This window comes from Pseudoliparis swirei, chromosome 24 (assembly GCF_029220125.1).
Source record: "Pseudoliparis swirei isolate HS2019 ecotype Mariana Trench chromosome 24, NWPU_hadal_v1, whole genome shotgun sequence".
In the NCBI taxonomy this organism is placed as follows: Eukaryota; Metazoa; Chordata; class Actinopteri; order Perciformes; family Liparidae; genus Pseudoliparis; species Pseudoliparis swirei.
In genome coordinates, this window is record NC_079411.1 from 17751699 (window position 1) to 17771837 (window position 20139).

Sequence of the window (20139 nt, forward strand, 5' to 3'; positions counted from 1 at the left end):
TCAAAACCTGCTGGTCAGTTGGCGCTGGAAAAACGTTGCGATGACTCGTGTGATGAACTTCACATCGTAACCTTTGTGGTTAAGAGCTATTTGATGTATATGCTATATTATATATATATATATATATATATACATATATATACAGACACACACATATATATACACACACTTTATTACACAATCCAGCGGGAAGTGGCTTCCCATCTTCACGGCGAGGACCGAAAGCCACTTAACCAATCAAGCTGCACATACATTATCTCGTCCTCTTGATCTCCTTCGCCTCCTCCCTCCGTCTTTCTCAGGTTTATGTATGACGAGGCCCCCCAGAGACCGCCGGTCCTCTGGTGTTTTATTCAGAGGAGCTCCTCTTTCCCAGACGAGGCTTTTAGCACAGCTGGAGTCTGTGACCCACTTCTACACAGACGGCGCTGAGAAGGAGGTGTTCTGAGGGGGGCCGATTTTTGCAGGATAAGGAAAGTGAATGGAGAAGAGTGAATGAGGATGACAGAGCGGGGCAGTGGTGGAGGGGGGGGGGGGGGAAGAGATGAGATGAGAGGGTATCAAAAAGGAGAGGGTTTAGAGAAAAAAGAACAGGAGCCATGTGAAAGCAAATCCAACAGTTGACTACGTGGAAACGGTTGCCTCATGCCCGATTGCCTTAATATCCACTGCAGAGAAAGAAAAGCATTGCCGTGGTTACCGTGCGATGGAGAGCTTTCCTAAAGCAGACGTTTTGACATCTCGCAGCAACGACGGTTGTGATTTCCGGGTCTTGGTATTGTGCATGCACTCAGTGGCACTCAGTCATCATTAATATTAATTGAAGCTTCACTTGCTCCGGCGAGTCAAGGGGGGTGAATGGCGGCAGCGGCTCAGACATTGAACGTAACGCGGTCGTATCGGACCGCTGAAATATTAACACGGGAATGTACACAACATCCAGTGGGTAATTAAAACCAACGGATGGTAAACAATGTGAGAGAGATGGAGACGTGTGAATTTCCACAGAATCAAATAAAGAGCTTTAAACAAAAGAAAAAAGGCAGAATCACCATGGCTCAACTTAAAGGAGCTTCGATTAAAAGCTGAAACCAGGAAGCAGCTACGCATTGGCTATCTTCATGTCACCATTTTGGGAGGATTTATGGCTTATGCAATGATGGATTAGACTCATTATTTGGTGTGATTTTAAGGCACCCTGTGTGTGTGGGGGGAGGGGGGGGGGGGGGGGCAGAATCGTAATACGAGGCTCATCTGAATTAGCAGACGCTGCCTCAAGGGCGTTCGGGGGTGATTTATGTGGTAACGCCTCCACGTTGTTTCCTCCCTGCATTTGTATTTAGCTGCATGGCCAGCCTATCAGCACACATCAACACACTGATGATATGATTGGGGATTAATCGATGAGTCCGCTGGTTCTGAAATTGGTGGGGCGCGGAGGAGTGATGGGGAATAAACTTTATTTTATGCCAGCAAAGCTAATTGGCTGACTGTTACCCAATATATTTAGGCAAAGAGAAGTTTGATAATCATCGACTCAGCGAATTGACGGAACATGTGAAATGAAACTGCAACTATTTTGATAAGCAGTCCAATCCAAATTTATTTTTAATACTAAAAACAACAGTTGACCAAACTGTGTCACAATCAAAGTAAAAAATAAAAGCCAGACTAAGACCAAAGTAAATGCACAAGACTCGAGTTAAAAGGCGAGAAAGTAAAAATGTGTTTCAAGAAGGGATTTATAACTGATCAATACTTTAAATGTAATATATTTTAAATGGAATAAAAAAAATATATGTTCTTGTTTTCTTTAGCAGGTCTTTATTGTACGGGATTGTAGAGAATGTTTATGTAATTTTCATTGGGGGGGAGAACTCTTACTTACTTAGAAATACCGCCTACATGAAGGCTGTCTCCTTTTACACAGACACACACACACACACACACACACACTTACAAAGACACAGTGAGAGCAGATGTGAAATGGGAGGTGGGGGGGGGGGCGGGGGTAGGGGGGCACTTTTGGTCTAGGAAGAGATGTGTGCTGACGTGGCTCTTGCGAGATGGACTCACCGGGACGGGAAATGGGATCGCACGAGCGTCAGGCACGTCCCAAAATCCCAGCCCTTTCAAGCTTTTTGGCTGCAGAGCGATGATGATCTTCCCTCAGGGCACCCTTTGAAAAAAAAAAAGAAGAACAAAAAATGGTGACATCATTTTTCAGAGCGTTTTCTCCTTTTTTGTGTGTGCATGGCAGTAAGAAGTCTTTTAAATCTGTTCCTCACAAGATAGCTACATGGCTGACTCCCCCCTCCCCTCCCCCTCAAATCTCACAGCACCTAATGAACAAAAAAAAGATGTAAAATTCATGGGGGTTCATTCATTATTTAATATTAATAAGAAAAGCCGCACAGGCTAAATGTGCGACAGAAGTCAGACAAGCTACTAACTGGGTCACTCCCCGAAAACATAATTTTTCACTGCTGAGGCTGATGTACATTCGGCCCGGGTCGCAGTTTATGTCAATGTGTAAGTAGTAAAAAAGCTTTTAAAACACCAATGCCGACATTAATATATATAAATTTATTTACCTTTGTCCCATGCTGACAAGTTACCTTGTACATTTCCAGTTCAAAATCGGTCTTTTGTGTTAGATAATTTATAGATTTGAATGAATTCAACTCTAAATAAATTGTAATGCCACCAAAGCGCATAGATTAGTGTCGCATAACGATGATTCATAGCCGAGTGTGTGCGTTCATCTCGAGGAGCACTACTCCGCCTGTGAGAAGAGGTTCACAACATCCTCCGGGGCTGTTTTGAAGTAAATGTGCATCGAGGAGGGCCTCTTTGGACACTTTTGAGTTGCATCATGGGACATCTTGGCCTCCGATACTTCCATTTTGCTCATTGTTTTCTATCTAGCTCTTGAGTCCCCAAACCTTTTTGTTTTATAGACGTGCCATAATGAATGGCGGAGGTGGTACAATCCGTCTATATAAACGTTGGTATTTGTTTAAGTGGGAAGATGTTTGTCGAATAGAGGAGGTTGACCCCAGAAGGATCTCTCAGCAGTAAATCGCATGGGGAGAGGGGGCACAGGCGGGGAACACTCAAGGCCGTGATGCTAATGGCCTCTAATAGGTCTCCCCTACGTCCTGAATCTGAAACCGGACCAGCTGCCGGCCTCTCGTGTGCTTTCCTCCCATCAGCCCCCTTTGGAGCAACTCGTTTCTCTTTTTTTCTTTCTTGTACGAACGCTTCACAGTGAAACTTCACCCCGGCGAAACGTTGACCTGTTTCTGTACAGCGTGTAATTTCTGCTGCTGTGTGGGGACCTTTCCCCCTCAGTATTGAACAGGGGTTACATATTGACGATCAGTTTGTATGATCGTCAATATGTATGATACCGCAGTATCAAGTGCCGCACAAACAGACTGAGGGACAGCTTCTTCAGTCAGGCCATCAGGCTGCTGAACAAGGACTGAGACCCTCATTAACACTACACACCAGAACATATTCTGTGAATATCTATGGCCATGGTGTATATTTTATTACATTGGTTATATATATATATATTGTATATATATATTGTATGTATATACATATATATATATATATAGTCTCAAAAAGTGTATATTTTATTACATTGTTTTATATATATATATTGCCATGATGTATATTCTATTACATTGTTTTATATATATATTGTTAATACTTTCTTCTTTTTTGTGTGTGGATATTGTATAGTTTATTCTCATTCTTATTCTTTTTTTAGTCTGCTACTGCTGTCGGGTGTTTTGCACATAAGAATTTCACGAACCGATTATACTTGTATAAAAGGGGATGTGACAATAAAAAAACTTGAAACTTGAAACTTGAAATGTCAGAAAAACATGCAGTTTCAGTTAATGTGTCAACCATCTCTCCCTTTTTGAAACCTCCATGTTGGGGATGTGTTTCCCAGCCGGCGTTCATTCATTAACAGGTTGGATCAGGAATGCGAGAAACTGAAGGGCGAGGAGCTGTGAAACGTTATGTAGCAGCGACCCGCGTGTGACAGGTGTGCATGTTGAATAATGCATAAGGCTTAGTGCCATTTTTCACTGGAGCAGCAGCGAAACTCAGACACGCATGTGCGGCGAACACACGTCAAGGAACGAAAGAACTTCCGGCGCAAGCGTCCTGTGAAAAGGTGCCGGGTCGTGTTGGGTCGGGGGACGCGTAAGCAGGAGGCCGCTGCGTGTGAACCCACTGTCTGATGACGCATTTAGTTCGTTTTTTAAAATAAAAGTGGGCCAATGATATTTATATCTTATATGCATGTTGGAGCAGCAGTATTATTTGATTGTGTAACACCCTGGTCTGTGTTTCACTAGTGTGTCTTGATTGTTTCATTCCCTTCACCTGCCCTCATGTCTCCTTGATTGTTTCATTCCCTTCACATGCCACTTCTCTATCTCCTTGATTGTTTCGTTCCCTTCACCTGTCCTCAGCCACTCCTCTGTCCCCTTGATTGTTTCATTCCCTTCACCTGCCCTCAGCCACGCCTCTGTCTCCTTGATTGTTTCTTCCCTTCACCTGCCCTCAGCCACTCCTCTGTCTCCTTGATTGTGTCATTCCCTTCACCTGCCGTCAACCACTCCTGTCTCCTTGATTGTTTCATTCCCTTCACCTATCCTCAGTCACTCCTCTGTCTTCTTGATTGTTTCATTCCCTTCACCTGTCCTCAGTCACTCCTCTGTCTTCTTGATTGTTTCATTCCCTTCACCTATCCTTAGCCACTCCTGTTTCTCTGATTATTTCATGCCCTGCACCTGTTTGCCCCCTATATAATGTGCAAGTCGTCCTCTAGTCCCCTGTCGGACTGTTGTCTCTAGTTGTGTCTGCATTAGTCTCTGTGTCCCTGTCTTGATGGCCTGCCTTTGTTCCTGTCGCCAACCGGAGTTGTTCTAGTAAAAACAAGTGTTTGTCTCATTTAAACTGAGTCCTGCTTTGCTTCCTCTGCACATGAGCTCTGCCCCACGCCCCCTGACAGATTGTTTATTCAGTAGATTTGTCATTTTTTTCAGTCATCGCTGGAGCAAGAATGACGACCTTTCCCTGATCCAATGTTTCTCTTACCTCTCGTTCGTTTCGCATCTTTGGTGCTGATGAGACAAAATTCTTGGATCTTTTTATGGGGCCTTTTCCCCCTATTTTTATACATTTTATAGACGAATCTTTGATCTTTGATTCATCAACAATGAAAATAGTTGCAGCTCTAATGTTGATATACCTAGAAGAAGAACAATTGAAGAATATTTGTTTTTATATTCTTTTGCTCATCCAGTTCATAAATTTAATTGATTTATTTGATAATAATAATTTGGGATAGTCATATATAAGCATTTTTGCTTCTACCTATACCTTTTCAGTCTTTCTGTTTTGTATATTATATAGAACAATATTGTATTGTATTTCAATGATTGACTGAATATGTAACAGTTTAGCTCCACACCTTCCTTTTATTACCTTCGCATTGAAAATGCTGGAAGGTTCTGTTTTGATCGCCGTGTATTTATGTATTTATTTATTTGTATGCGTGTTATTCGCAAAACTCAAAAAGTATTGAACCGAATCGCATGAAATTTGGTGGGATGATTGTTTATTATCCGGGGACCAGTTGATTCGATTTTGGGATCGATCGGGTCAAAGGTCAAGGTCAAAGGTCATGAACAGTTCAAAATCTTTCGCAGAACTCAAAAAGTATTGAACCGAATCGCATGAAATTTGGTGGGATGATTGTTTATTATCCGGGACCAGTTGATTAGATTTTGGGATCGATCGGGTCAAAGGTCAAGGTCAAAGGTCATGAACAGGTCAAAATCTTTCGCAGAACTCAAAAAGTATTGAACCAAATCGCATGAAATTTGGTGGGATGATTGTTTATTATCCGGGGACCAGTTGATTAGATTTTGGGATCGATTGGGTCAAAGGTCAAAGGTCAAAGGTCATGAACAGGTCAAATCTTCTTGAATCACATGGAATTTGGTGGGATGATTGGTTATTATCCGGGGACCATTTGATTAGATTTTGGGATCAATCGGGTCAAAGGTCAAGGTCAAGGTCATGGAAAGGTCAAATTTTTTTTTTTACCATAGCACGATACATTTTTGTCCAATTGGCATGCAACTAATGCCAACATGTTCATAATTCAATGCCCAATCTTGTGATATGCGAAGGTATGCGCTCTACCGAGTGCCCGTTCTAGTTATTAGTTGTTTTCATCCTGTCTCTAACTATCATGTCATTCCAGATCCTGCTTCCCATCTCGTCAGTCCAACTCCCTTCACCTGCCTCTGATCACTCCCTCGTCAATCCCTCATTACCTTCACCTGGTCTTCATGCCCATCTCACCTGTTGCCCATTCCCTCATTAGTCCCTGTCTACTTATGTTCCCTCACTTCCACTTGCCCTCTGCCAGATTGTATTGTGTTTTAATGCCAAGTTCTCCAGTGTTATTAGTGTATATTCCTGACCTGTCTGTTCTGACCCTGCCTGCCTGCCCTAACCTCTGATTCTCTGCCCTGCCCCTTTTTGGACTTGTTTGCTTCTTGGACTGATCTACCGATTTTGGCCCATGCAGCCTGTTTTCAACGAAAGACATTCATCTTTGTTACTCCTGTCTGAGTCATGCTTTTGGGTCCACTCTAATAGCACCGTGACAGAATAAAAATACACAACAACAATACACCTGACCAGGGCCGGAGTGGGGCCACTTTTCAGCCCGGGAATTTCAGGCTCAAGACCAGCCCACTTTTTTCATGGTAGTGGAAATTGGATAAATGAAGCAACAGTTCAGCTCTTACTATCCTGTAGTTCTTTTATTAATACCATGGTCCAACAAATAATGTAACGGTTAAACACAACAATAATAATCCATTTAAGATAAGAAGTTAACAAAAAATATGCACAACATTAAAAAAGGCAGAAGGGCATAGCAGGGGTGTCAGACTCAGATTAGGCAGTAGGCCAGATTTGTTGGAGTGAGACCTCATGGTCATTGTCATTGTCATGGTCATTGTCATGGTCATTATCATTTTTCTGCATGAGTATTATATAGTGGGGATTTACTCCTTTACTACACCCACTTCTGAGCAAACAATGCATATTGGTTCATCAAGTACTGTCATATACTGCTCTTTCTTAGAATATATAACTTTAATTCATATTGTTTCCTCTGTTATCCTCTCTACCTGTCCCTGTAGTCATGGCCTCCTCATTGCAAATGTCGGGCTCATCATTTTCAGCAGGAGACTATTATCTGCTGCTCCGAAGCTACAAAGAAAAATTAAGTCATATTACTGCATACTTCAAAATCAATATCAATAGTATAGATCAATATTTCCATAATATTTGCAGAGTCTATGGATCGCCATATGTTGGGTGATATAAAAAGGCTAATATTGTAATTCAATTTAATATTTTGCTTGGAAATAGGTTGACAACGCTACAATGATATTAATCAAGGCTACAACGTTAGCCGAATAGTTATGTTGCTAATCATTAGGCCTTTGTCTCTCTTTACCAGTTGCCACTTGTGATTGTCCTCTTGAAAATAAATCTGTAAGCTTGGCACATTTGGCAGCATCCTCCTCCAATGCCTTTCTTTTTCTCAACCTGGCTTTTCCAGCCCCTCCTGCCCTCTTCCTCCCGTCCATCCTCCCTGACGCGTATCGTTGCGGTCGGGCCGGCCCAGCTATCAGGAGCTGAGAAAACTTTTTGGAAAAGACAGCGAAGGGCCGAACCAACTCGATTAGGAAGCGCTCCTCTCCCAAATTGTGTTGGTTGGTTCCATAATAGACTGAACCAACTCTATTATTTGGGAGGGGTGAATTTCCTCGCATGGTACAACCCATGCAGAGGCTGCGGTGTCAGAATGCTGAACGTGTGTAGCCCACTTTAAGAGAAGATGGACTTACGTGACAAATGTCAACAAATAAAATTCTCGACCGGCCCAGAAGTGAAGCGGCCCACCGGGAACTCTCCCGATTCTCCCGATTATCCACCCCGGGCCTGCACCTGACAAATAAAGATCTCAGAAAAAAATCGAAGAGAAATCCCAAATGACCATCCACTCCTTACATGACCTGATACAACGGCAGATACTAAATGAGAGATATCACAATATTTATCGTATACAGTTGACATCACTCGGGAACAGAAAGATCGGGAAGAAGACAACATTTCTATACCAAATTGGTGACACTGATCTTGGGTGCCCAACTTGAAACTGGTGATTGTGTGTGCTTGTGCGTGTGTGCGTGTGTGTGTGCCTGTGTGTGTGTGCCTGTGTGTGTGTGTGTGTGTGTGTATGAGTGTTAACTTTCTTGACTTTGTACTGTAGCTCTATTGCAGCAGCGACATCGGAAATTTTGAGGCTTTGTCTGCTGTCATGGTGAGAGCTTTGTGCTCTACAGAATCGGCTGGTTCTGGTCTTTTGTGTGTACAGAACTATAAATAGTTGACCATGATTTTAAATGACTGCTTGCTATTGGAAATTACCACTATTACCAGCTTAAATATGTTTCTCATTCTTTTCATAACTTGCCATTTAAATGTCAAAAAGGTATTTGTCTTCTTTTCTTTTGTGACCGATGCAACTGGACTGTGTGTAACGAGGATGGGCCTCGTCGGACAGACGTGCACGTCGCACGCGCGCCTCTCTGGTCGCTGAAGGGTTAAATGCCGTTTGGTAGTAAGAAGTGGGTGGTAAAAAAAAGAAAGAGCGGAGGATGGAGCGAAGCCTGCGCGGCGACCACAGAGCGTTTCCCCCGAGAAAACCAACTCTCCGCCGGAGGAGGACGGACTGAACGCGTCGGTAACACCGGGGAAACACAAACGGACAACCTCCCGTGCACCGGGAGGACGAAGACGCGAAGACGTGAAGCGATCCACCTGCCTTCCATCCTCCCGATGTGCATAGACAAGAACCGCTGCACATCCTCATCCATCTCGCTTATTTGCATTAACGCATTGATGTATTGAACGCTCAGCAGCTCTGACGGCGCGCGCGTGATGCCGTGCAATCGAGATTTATAACCGAGTAAGAATGTGCAACACGCACGCGGCGAACACCGCGTGCATGCGCGCGCGGAAGCCGTCTCCGCGGCAGGTTTACGGGATGGAGTCTGGATGTGTCTCCGCTGCGGGTCGACTCTCACATGCAGCGGATTCCTGCAGCCAGTAGACTCGACACCGAGTCGTTGTGATAGAAGCATTTATTTGTCTTTCTCTCTTTTGTTTGTTTTAAAGGATGACAGTATTTTATATTTTGTAGCTACGGTCTGTAGTTTGAAGAATTTTTTTTCTTGGGTGGGCGGGGGTTGTTGTTGTTTTTTTAACTGTGATTCTCAGTGGATGTATTCGGGGGGTGGGGAGGGGAGGGGAGGGCGAGGAGGAGGAGGAGGAAGAGGAGGAGGCGCGTGAAGAAGGATGTGTGGAAACCGGTTTGCTCCGTCTGGGGCGCGATACGCGTCGGGTTGACACGCTGCTGGTTCTCTGCTCTGTCTCTCAGCTGGACTTCACTTCACGCGGTGCACGCGGACCCCGCCGTGCTTATTCAGCAAGTTCCCACCGCAGAGTCTCTGGCAGCAGGGGATGAGGGCCGGGGGGTCGGAGGTGGGGGGAGGGGGGGTCGAGCAGAAATGGCACTTTTTTTTCATATGAATACGTTGATAGTGATATTTTATATTTTGTAAGAGAGAATATTTGCCGACACTCCGCCGGCCGTTTCGCTTTACTTGTAAACAAACTCTCGCGGAAAGCCACGCGAGAGTGTAGGGGTGCATCTTCTCACACACGCGGTCACCTGGAAACCACAGGAGCCCACGAGAACCCTTCGCACAGGTGTGACTCCCGGACACGCGCCATGGATGATTCAGGGATCATCCGGAGACGGAGGCTGCAGGTGAAACGTTTATTTATATTTTTACCCACTTTGTTTTCACCAGTAACAATTAATTGTATGGATGCTGTGGAACATATTTAACTAATAGCCTTTGAAGGAACGTTTGTTCATTTTATTCTTTCATTTAATGAACGTTGGTGCATTCATTTAATTACATTGTAATCTAGAGATGCTTCCGAAGAGATCCGCAAAAGCAAGTATAGGCCTGTGAGTGAATTCATAAAAGTGGTATGAAAAGGCATAAGGCCTAAAAATAACAACAGACAAACAGAGTCAGTTGATTTAGTAAACTGCAGAAAGCAGCAACATTTCAGATAAGAGTGGGCAACATGGACACCCCCTGTCACAACATTTATTATCCATATAGTCACATTTCTGTGAAATCAAGTGAGAAAACTGTTCATGGATTCAAAAGACCCGACTGCTTTGGCATAAATTGACAAATCGTGGTACCTCATCATATTGAAATAATCCATTCTGGCAAAACCTTTGACCGGAGACACTTCCTTGACATATTATGCCATTTTAGTTCTGGAATACAGTAATTCGTAAAAGCATGCACCAATACAGTACGTGTTTTACATTCACAGCATGTCGGCTTTTAAGCAGTCTGAGTATGTGCAGTAGAGCCTTCCCTTCCATCTGCATGATGCAGGCTTGCCACTTAGCCCTCATGTTGTACGTTATGACAGACACGAGTAAAGCTCTGGTTGACGTGCGGGGCCCATTGTCTGCTTCCTGTTGAGTTCATTTACAGTAAAAGCACTCCGCTGCACATAGCGCCCGAGATGCTCTACTCTGATGATTGCTCGTGGTCTATAAAAGATGTAGATGAGCGACTCTGGATGATTTACCTTTCTGAAGAACGTGGTGTTCGGTTTGGTCGAACTTGGCGGCGACAGTGTGAGTTCCCACTCCTATAGGCGTTGTGCTCCTGTTGTAGGTGAGAGCAGACTCTAATGTCATGTCATTGATGGAGTCTGTCTAGGGACAAGCAGAGTCTAAGGAATACAAGACTATCTGCTATCTCCAGCTCTACTTGTGTTGTTGTTGTTAGTGTGCAGGGAGAGAAACAGTCAGTTTGCAATCATTGACAGCTAAGAAAAACATTTGGGCAACTGTTTAGCACCTAGTGACATCTTTGGTATTTTTACTTCCAGAGGTTTGACTTAAGAGGCAGTGTTGGTTATCTTGAGAAATTATCTCTCTTTATCAACTAAAGTAGTGAGCAACACCAGCTCCAAAAGTCGCTAGATCTATAGCAAAAAAGTCGCCAAGTAAAGCCACTCCCCCAAAATGATCATAATAAATAATTGATGTCCACGGCTACTGTCAGGGCAGTAGTCGTTGATTGCTGTCGGGATGTCATGAGAATTGCAACAGAAATATTAAAATAAATGTTTTTTGAAGAATATTACCAACTCTGCCCTTTACCAACTTTAAATGTTCAATAATATTCCATTATCAAAGTCGTGGCCGATCAATGTTGTAAATCGTTCGATAATGTTTTGGATAAAATTTATGAGTCACTAACTATTCTATGACCTGATAAAAGACATGCTCATCTTCACCCATCTTATTTTGTCCGGCCAAAAATCCAAAATTCACACATTCATTTCTAAATACTGAAAGACTTAAGAAAAGCAACTCATATTCCCATTCCAGAAGTTTGAATAGGAAAATGTGTTTTAAACTACACACATGTTTATTGTCTATAAATAAGCTTCCACGGAGAGCTCCTGTTCAGGGGTTATTATTACACATTATCCCCCAAATCACAAATATGGATATTTATAAACGTTTGTATAGTACAGCTGAGATGACACGTGTTGTGAATGCGTGCTGCTATCTTAAAATGAAGTCATCCTTTAATTTAAATCTTTTCTCAGAAATAAATTGCAGCTGAAATTTAGACAATAAAAATGTAGAACATCGGGACAGCGGACAATCGGATGTGAACATAAATGTAATGCACACAGTAAGACACACACTCACACACACTTGGCCCAAGATGGTCTTGTATTCAGCTAATGTATTCATAAGTAGCGCACCAACACACATTCACTTCCAAGAAGTTCATCGATGAGTCTAACTACTGATTTCAGTCAGATGCTAATGCATGTTATTATTGCGTGTGTGTATGTGTGTGTGTCTTCATCCTTTCAGTGGCCGCACCGAGCATCTTGTGTGTGCTTGTCCGTATGTGTGCATGTGGGTGCATAACATTCATGTCTATATGTATGCATCAAATCCACCCCCACCCTCCTCCCCCTCGCTCTCCATTTCCATCGAAGTGATCGATATCCATATCTCAGACAGTGGAGGTCTAAATGCCGAGGATGTGGCGCAGTTGTCGGGCCCATTAGCAGGACTAATGGTGGCCTAACAGCCCCGCGTGCCCTCAGGGAGGAAGACCAAACCACCAGCAGCAGGCCGGTTGAAAGGGGCAGCAGCGTAGACCTGAGGCGGGCGGCAGCTGTGGGCTACAGTACGCCCCACTTAAGTGCTCTCACAATATCTGGATCCCTTTTCTGTCTGGATCTACTTACACAGGAGGGAGGGAGAGTGAGGGAGAGAGGGAAAGAGAGAGAGGGAAAGAGAGAGAGGGAGAGAGAGAGGGGAAGAGAGAGGGGGAGAGGGAGAGAGAGAGAGAGGGAGAGAGAGAGAGACAACAACCTAAAAACCCAGTTTCTTCTCCCAACTGGGTCAGAAACTATGCATGAATAAAAAATATTGAGGTAATATCTAACTTATCACTTATAAGTAATAGTATGAAAAAGTATGTGAAAAAATTGATTCTGATCAATACAAGTATCCCTTTAACTAGTTATTGAAGCGTTGTGAAATGATGTACTAAGAGGGCCATTTCACCACTGGAGCTGAAACTAGTCGGTGGTTAATCATGTCGAGGAGACACCAAAGGTTTCTTTTCTTGTCACCGGCGTCGACTGACTATTCCTCCTGTCATAGCTGCGACTTGGGGCTTAGTCGCTTGACCGTTAACATGTTTTTTTTTTATTGGGGTCGGGGGCAGTTGCTGAAACGATCGATGCTCCTATTCTCCTTGGGAGGACTCGGCTTCTCTAATGGCCACTTGCAGCCACTTTTGTCCTGATGGATTCGTCCCGTCTTCACCCTCGAGCGGCAAAGTCATCCTCTTCTCTGTCCGCCCCGCTCCCAGCTTTCTCCCCGGCTTCCACAATATTCCACACACTTCTGTTATTTATTCCCCACTCAGTTCTCCCTCATCACCTCTTTCAGCCACCGGTCTTTCTGTACGTTTCTCACCCCTCTAACCCACTTTCACTCGCCCATTCGGACGGATCCCCGCGGCACACACGGCGCACCGTTTTGAGGGCGTGACATTGTCGTTAAACAGGAAATAAATAACATTTTACAGCACATTAATTTAGCAGGAGTGAGGGAGGGAGGGAGAGAGAGAGGGAGAGAGAGAGGGAGAGAGAGAGAGGGACAGGGAGGGAGAGAGAGAGAGAGAGAGAGAATACAATCACATCGTTCTTATTCATGAAAAAACAATTAAAAACCCAATTTCTTCTCATACCTGTGCCAGAAACTGCACGAATACAAAATATTGAGGTCATATCTGACTTATTAGTAATAGTATGAAAAGGTATGTGAAACGATGTGATACTGATCAATACAAGTATCCCTTTAACTGTAGTTACTAAAGCTACCTCCCTCTCCCTGCTGAGTATACGTGCAGACCATATTCTCTTCATGGTACGTTCTGTCTTTTTTTTAAGGCATTTTTGCTATTAATTGACAGTAATTGTATTTTTCTGTGGCTGTTTTTCCCCCTGTATATTTACCATATTCCTATTGCTAGTCTCTTTAACAGGGGTGTCAATTATACTTAATACAAACACATTACTCTATTGTTCCTCTATGTTTCACACATCCGAAACATTTCAAATCATCAAATCACCATGTTGCTTCATGACGACAACAAAGAAGCTCCAGCGCTTTGCATCGGGCTGCTAACCCTGTCCCGAGCGGTCATCAGTGTGTGTGGAGCGTAATCACACTGAACCCATATGCTCACAAACGCACTCGCACACCAGCACAAGTCATACGACATGTCGCACCCCTCTCTGTTGGAGGAGTCCGGAGTGCACCAAACACACACACACACACTAGTATAATTTGTCCAATATTTTGTTCCGGGCAGTGTGCCCGTTCCCAATACGCAAAGCACAAGGGGTAAGAGTGTGATCACTGCAGAAGATCCAGCTCTCCGTGCCAAGTGCTGTCACTCAGCACCGTGCCCACCGCTTAGTGCCGCCTCGCCACGTCCTTCTGATGTCAGTATTATTCAGGAAGGGCAGGTTTTATGCCGAGAGAGCAAAGTGCACATCAAAGCAGCAGAGCTGGACCAGAATAGATTTGGGAATGGCTTCAAATATCCGAGCTACTTTATCACTGGGCTTGAATTATGGCGCCAGACGCCTATAAAGCACAAAAGCTTGAGCCCAACTTCGTCCAAAAACAGACAAAAATGAATAAAAGAAAGGCACTTATTAGAGTTTTGAACTAAATCCTGCGTGGTCAATACCGTGGAAATACCGTCGCATCGTTCAATGCGACGGTATTTCAGACCTCTGCTTGTTGACGAGCCATCACAAAGCTTTTAAGCAAAACTATAAAAGGAAATACACAGTGTGACATTTGCCTCGCAATCTGCTGTCAGTCTTGGCAGCAGAAACCAAACAGAAGCCGTGTGACTCTGCCCAGAGCAGCAGCAGCATATTAACATTCCCTTTTCTTTGCCTTCCAGTTGGCCTTCGGTTGGTTTCTCTTTGGGTACCCCCCCCCCCCCCCCCACACACACACACACCTCCCCTCTCTTTACTTTTTAATGTGCCCTTTCACAAAAAATTGCAGCAGTCAATTAATAATGTGACTCATTTTCAGTCACTTAAAGCATGGGTGTTGAATATGATTAATTATATGTGCTAAGAAGCACCAAAACCTCCACTACAGTATAAGTGACCTTTATGTGTGAGTGTGTGGGTGGGTGGGTGGGTAGCTGGTTTAGGCGTAATCACCCCCATCTCCTGTTTCCACCTATTTATCCATAGGGGCATATTGATGCAGTGTGTAGTCATGGCTGGGTGTTTTGTGTGTGTGTGTGTGTGTGTGTGTGCGAGGACGACACAATATATTGTGTCGTCCTCGCACTGTGACATTCTTGTGTAATCATGGAGACAGGAAATGTATTTTTAATGGTGAACAATCACACATATTGATCTGTGACCACTAATATAAATCTACAATGTGCTTTTCTCCCATGTTATACAGTAATTCAGCCTATTTACCGCCAGCTTCACTTATCACTTCTGAGTATTTTGAATGTCATGGAGGATTTTCAAAAATGGCCAATGAGGGGAATTTCTCCTTCACACAAAATGTGCGAATAGATTTGAGGAAATGTGGATAAACGTGATTCAGATGAATTAGAAATGTGATCAGGCGGTTTGTTTTGGATTGGAGCTTCACTCGTACACATTGAAAATGATGCGACTTGATGAATAAAACATCAGTTTGCTTCATGTGCTCACCGCGTTTATTGCAAAGATGCTGCTTTTACTTCCATGATTGTCTGACATGATATTGATAACACGCTGTGAAAAAATAACAGGACTGAATTTCATTTTTCATTAGAAATGAGCAGCTGTGTCACCTTGCAGTCATTCTTATAAAATACTTTCATAACTTTTTAAAGATTTGTCCGCCTTATTTGCATTACACGGTTTGATTATTAAGAGTTGCCTGCGAAATACACGATATCTTTGAATTCCTTCTGTTGCATTCTGATCTCTAGAGAGATTTCCTAACTGCTGTAACCAGCAGCTCAGGGTTCGGTTTTTCCGATTCACCTGAAGCAAAGTGTGATTTACATTGATGAGTTTCTGAGGTTGTCATGGTCACTCGGTATGGAGCATATTGTTCAAAGAAATGCTGGAGAAACCAGTAACATGGCAACAACACGCAGCCATCTGTCGGACAAAGACTGCGAGAGGGAGCAGGTGTTGGGGTTTTATCCATCGACTACACACACACACACACACATACGTGCCCACAGACGAACACACACACACACACACACACACACACACACACACACACACACACGTATAAGACTCCTGCGGGGCTTTCTCTGAGTAACACTGGCCGAGCTCACTTCCTCCTGATGATGTAATGCATTAGATGTCCCAGAGAGAGCTCACCATTATGGGTGATGTCACTCCCATTGAGAAAAAAAGAAAGAAAAAAAGGGATTAGTCTCCTCTGAACTGAGAAGATCGATCCCACTCTCATGTCTTTATATTGAATATGAAGCTGCTGTCGGCAGCCGGTTAGTTTAGCTTAGCATAAAGACTGAAGGACGGGGGTGGGGAGCAGCTATTCTAAAGCTCACTAATTAACACTTCATATCTTGTCGGGTTAATCGGTCAACTGACAGACATGTAAACACAGCTGTTTGTTGCATTTGGGCCAGTTAGCTCGTTAGAACTATTTCAGCGATGCTGGGCGAGCAGAAAAAACGTAAGAAACGGTATAACAGCCCTCTGAAAACCCCAAACGGTCAGTTTTTACATTTCCGTTCGTGTAGAGCTCAAACAAACAAGATACACGTTGAACATTTAATCTTTTGACCAATTAGAGCCAGCCTAGCTGTCGTTATGCTAAGCTAATCTGCTCCGGGCTTTAGCTCCATATTTGTCACACAAAGAGCGGTATCCATCTTTTCATTTCACTCTCGCCACAATAAAGCAGATGAGTACATTTCCAACAATGTCGAACTGAGTTTCTTTTTATTTATTCATGTGATTACTGCACTACACACACTTGTTCAATCCCCAATGGGGATAATTACGATCATGATTTCTTCTACGTGCCAGTGGAGAACTGGTTCTGACTCATTTCAGTGTGTCTTTGCAGCCTTTTCCCTTCTGCCCGTTGGCTCCTCTTCGTCGGGTACGCCGACGTGCACCTCACAGAGCTGGAGAGCAAATGGTGGGACGTTTGTTTTGAGACTGTTTGGAGACGAGAGCTCCAGCTGTCAAGTCATGTTTCATCAGCTCGGCTTTGTTTGGGTTTCGTAATGCTTGTGTACTTATACAAACAGAGAGAACTGAGAGAGAGAGAGAGAGAGAGAGAGGGGAGAGAGAGAAATGTAACAAGAGGAAATACCTCTCTGGAAAACCAATTACAGCCTCTTATATTTCCTCTCACGTTTGTGCTTATTACGTTTTTCCGTTTGACCCCCGGTGTGGATTGTTCCTTTCATTTCACCTACACGTCTCCGTGTGTTGAGTTGTGGAGCACTGTTGCAGCAGCTACCGTTGCATTCGGAGGAAAGAATAAATGATGGATTTATCTTTAGCCGTTGTCGGCGTATTTATTTAGCAAGCTTCAGACACATCAGTCTCACGGTCAGAGCTACTTCAACTGAACAAATAACATGTGACACATTAGCCTTTATAGCCTGAGCCCTAGCGCCACCCTGTGGTGTAACCATATATACATACCACAGTACAGTATCACATTACATATACATATACATCTGAGTACATATCTCAACACCCCCACTTGAACTCAGGTTGCTATACTTCAAGCAAAAGAAACACACAAAAACAGAATGAATGTGAACCTCTGTCATACACATATCACTCTCCAGAAAGAGCACTTGCAAACCTCTTCAGTTTCAACTTACTTACAGGTTTGGTCATCACATCAGCAATCATGTTATCGGTAGAACAATACATCAAAATCACCCTTTCCTCGATCACAGTTGACCTGATAAAGTGGTACTTTATGTCAATGTGTTTACACCTCTGTCTGTTTACAGGGTTTTGGCAAGAGCTATTGTCCCCTGTTTATCCTCATGTACAATAGTTTCTGTGTACTTGTAGTTATCTATACCCCTAATAATTGCTCCAGGTATAGACATTCCTGTATGGTTGAAGCCAGTGCCATGTATTCTGCCTCGCAGGTGGACAGCGCAACTGTGGGTTGTTTTCTAGTCTTCCACGAGACTAGAGAGCTGTTCTGACTAAGACTGACACAGTATCCTGTGGTACTGCGTCTGTCACTGGTATCAGCCGCCCAGTCAGCATCACTGTAGGCTAGTATTCCTAGCTCCTCACTGTCATTTCTCCTAAAGTTTAACCCTTTCTCTGCAGTGCCTTTGAGATACCTTAGTACGTGCTTCACTGTGACCCACTGCTCCTCTGTAGGCTCTGCAAAGTACTGTGATAATCTGCTCACTACAAAACTCAAATCTGGTCTGGTACAAGTAGTGAGGTATATAAGACTACCCACAGCCTCCCTGTACATCCTGACATCTTCCATCTTTACTGCATCATCAGTATACTCTAGCTTCTGCTCACAGGGTGTTTCTCTGGTCCTACAATCTTGCATATTAAAACGCTGTAGTATCTTGTTAGTGTACCTTTCCTGTGACATGTTTACACATCCATCTGATTGACTGAATGTTTTGAGTTTGCCTAAATCTTTCATTTTAAACTTTTCTGCGAGCATTTCTTTCACCTCTTTCAGTTTCTCTTCATTGCTTGCTGCAATGATCAAGTCATCGACCCATATGATTATGATCACCTTTCCTTCTTTTGACTCTTTGGCATAAACACAGTGGTCGGCTGGGTTTTGTGTGAATCCATCCTCAGTAAGGCAATTGTGCAAAACCCTATTCCAATTTCGGCCGGACTGTTTAAGACCGTAAAGGGATTTCTCTAGCTTATAAACTATACCCTCTTTTCCTTCATAACCCTCTGGTGGATTGATGTAGATCTCATAATCTATGGGAGCGTGCAAGTACGCAGTTTTCACGTCCATTTGGTGTAGGAGTAAATTCTCCTGTGCAGCTTTTTGTAGCACCACCCTTACACTCGTCATGTCTGCCGTGGGTGAAAACGTCTCCCCATAGTCTATTCCCCTTCTCTGTCTGTAACCCTTGGCCACAAACCTTGCTTTGTATTTGTCTCTCCCATCTGCATCAGTCTTGATGGCGTAAACCCATCTACCCCCCACTGTCTCCTTGCCTATTGGCAGTGATGTCGGGTAAAGGTCTTGTTCTCGTTTAAGGACTGGATTTCCTCATCCATGGCTTTTGTCCATTGTTTTGAGTTAGCTGACCCCATTGCCTCCGCAAATGTCTGTGGAATGCCACACACCGCTCTACAGCAGTAGTCTACTGTGATATGAAGCGCATCACTGACACCGTTTTCAGTTATGAACTCATCTAAATGACTCGGCTTCCTTCTTTCTCTAGATGGATACCTTTTACTCTCTGGTTCGCCACTTGTCACATTCTGTTGCGTTTGATTATGGTCACTAGACCTCGTTTCTGTACCTGGACTATCACTATTTTCGGTTTTCCTACTCACCCCTGCGTGGTTTCAGTAGTCCTGGGTCTCACAGTGTCATCATAGCTATCGCTTGGATCTGGCTCACCTGTCTGTGTTTGTTTTTCCACAGTTGACTGCCTCACAAACTTTACTAGTCTGTGTTTTTGTACTTTGTTTGTATCTGGATGATACACCAAATACGCTGGGCTGTTCTTGTCGTGACCTACAAAATGCCCCTTCTCACATCTGGAATCAAGCTTCCCTTTGCTCTGTTTGTATGTGTAACATACAGACCCAAATTTTTGCATTTTGGATACATTGGGCTTTTTGTCGGTTAGCAGCTCATAAGGAGTCTGCCCTGTACGTTTGTTAAAACATCTGTTCCGTACCATTGCTGCTGTTTGTACAGCGTAGGGCCATAGCTGCTTGTTTAATGCACTTTCAGCTATCATGCACCTACCCATCTCAAAAAGAGTACGCCAACCCCTCTCTGCTGTTCCGTTCTGGTGTGGGGAATAAGGAGCTGACGTTTCATGTCTGATATTATTTTCCTCAACACTGCTTGGAAATCACTGCATGTAAGCACTGTTCCGTTGTCGGATCTGATGCACCTCACCTTCCCATAAGACGTTACATCTGCTAGGAACTTTTCCGTAGCCTGTGTTGTGTCACTTTTCTTCTTTAGAAAATAAACAAACACTGCGCTTGAGTAATCATCAGTAAATGATTGCACATATTTGTAACCTTCACTCGACTCAGTGGATACAGGACCTGCAAGGTCTGTGTGTACCATCT

General features: G+C 43.7%; 1 protein-coding gene across 2 annotated transcripts in view; it reads left to right on the plus strand.

Moving 5' to 3' along the window:
* Positions 1-9756: 9756 nt before the first annotated feature.
* Positions 9757-20139, plus strand: part of mast1a (microtubule associated serine/threonine kinase 1a) — an 83077-nt gene continuing 72694 nt past the window's right edge. For both annotated transcript variants that reach the window (XM_056408917.1, XM_056408918.1), the window contains exon 1: positions 9757-9955. In XM_056408917.1, coding sequence (XP_056264892.1) covers positions 9917-9955 — 39 coding nt within the window. In that variant the 5' untranslated portion in view covers positions 9757-9916. The remainder of the gene's footprint in view (positions 9956-20139) is intronic.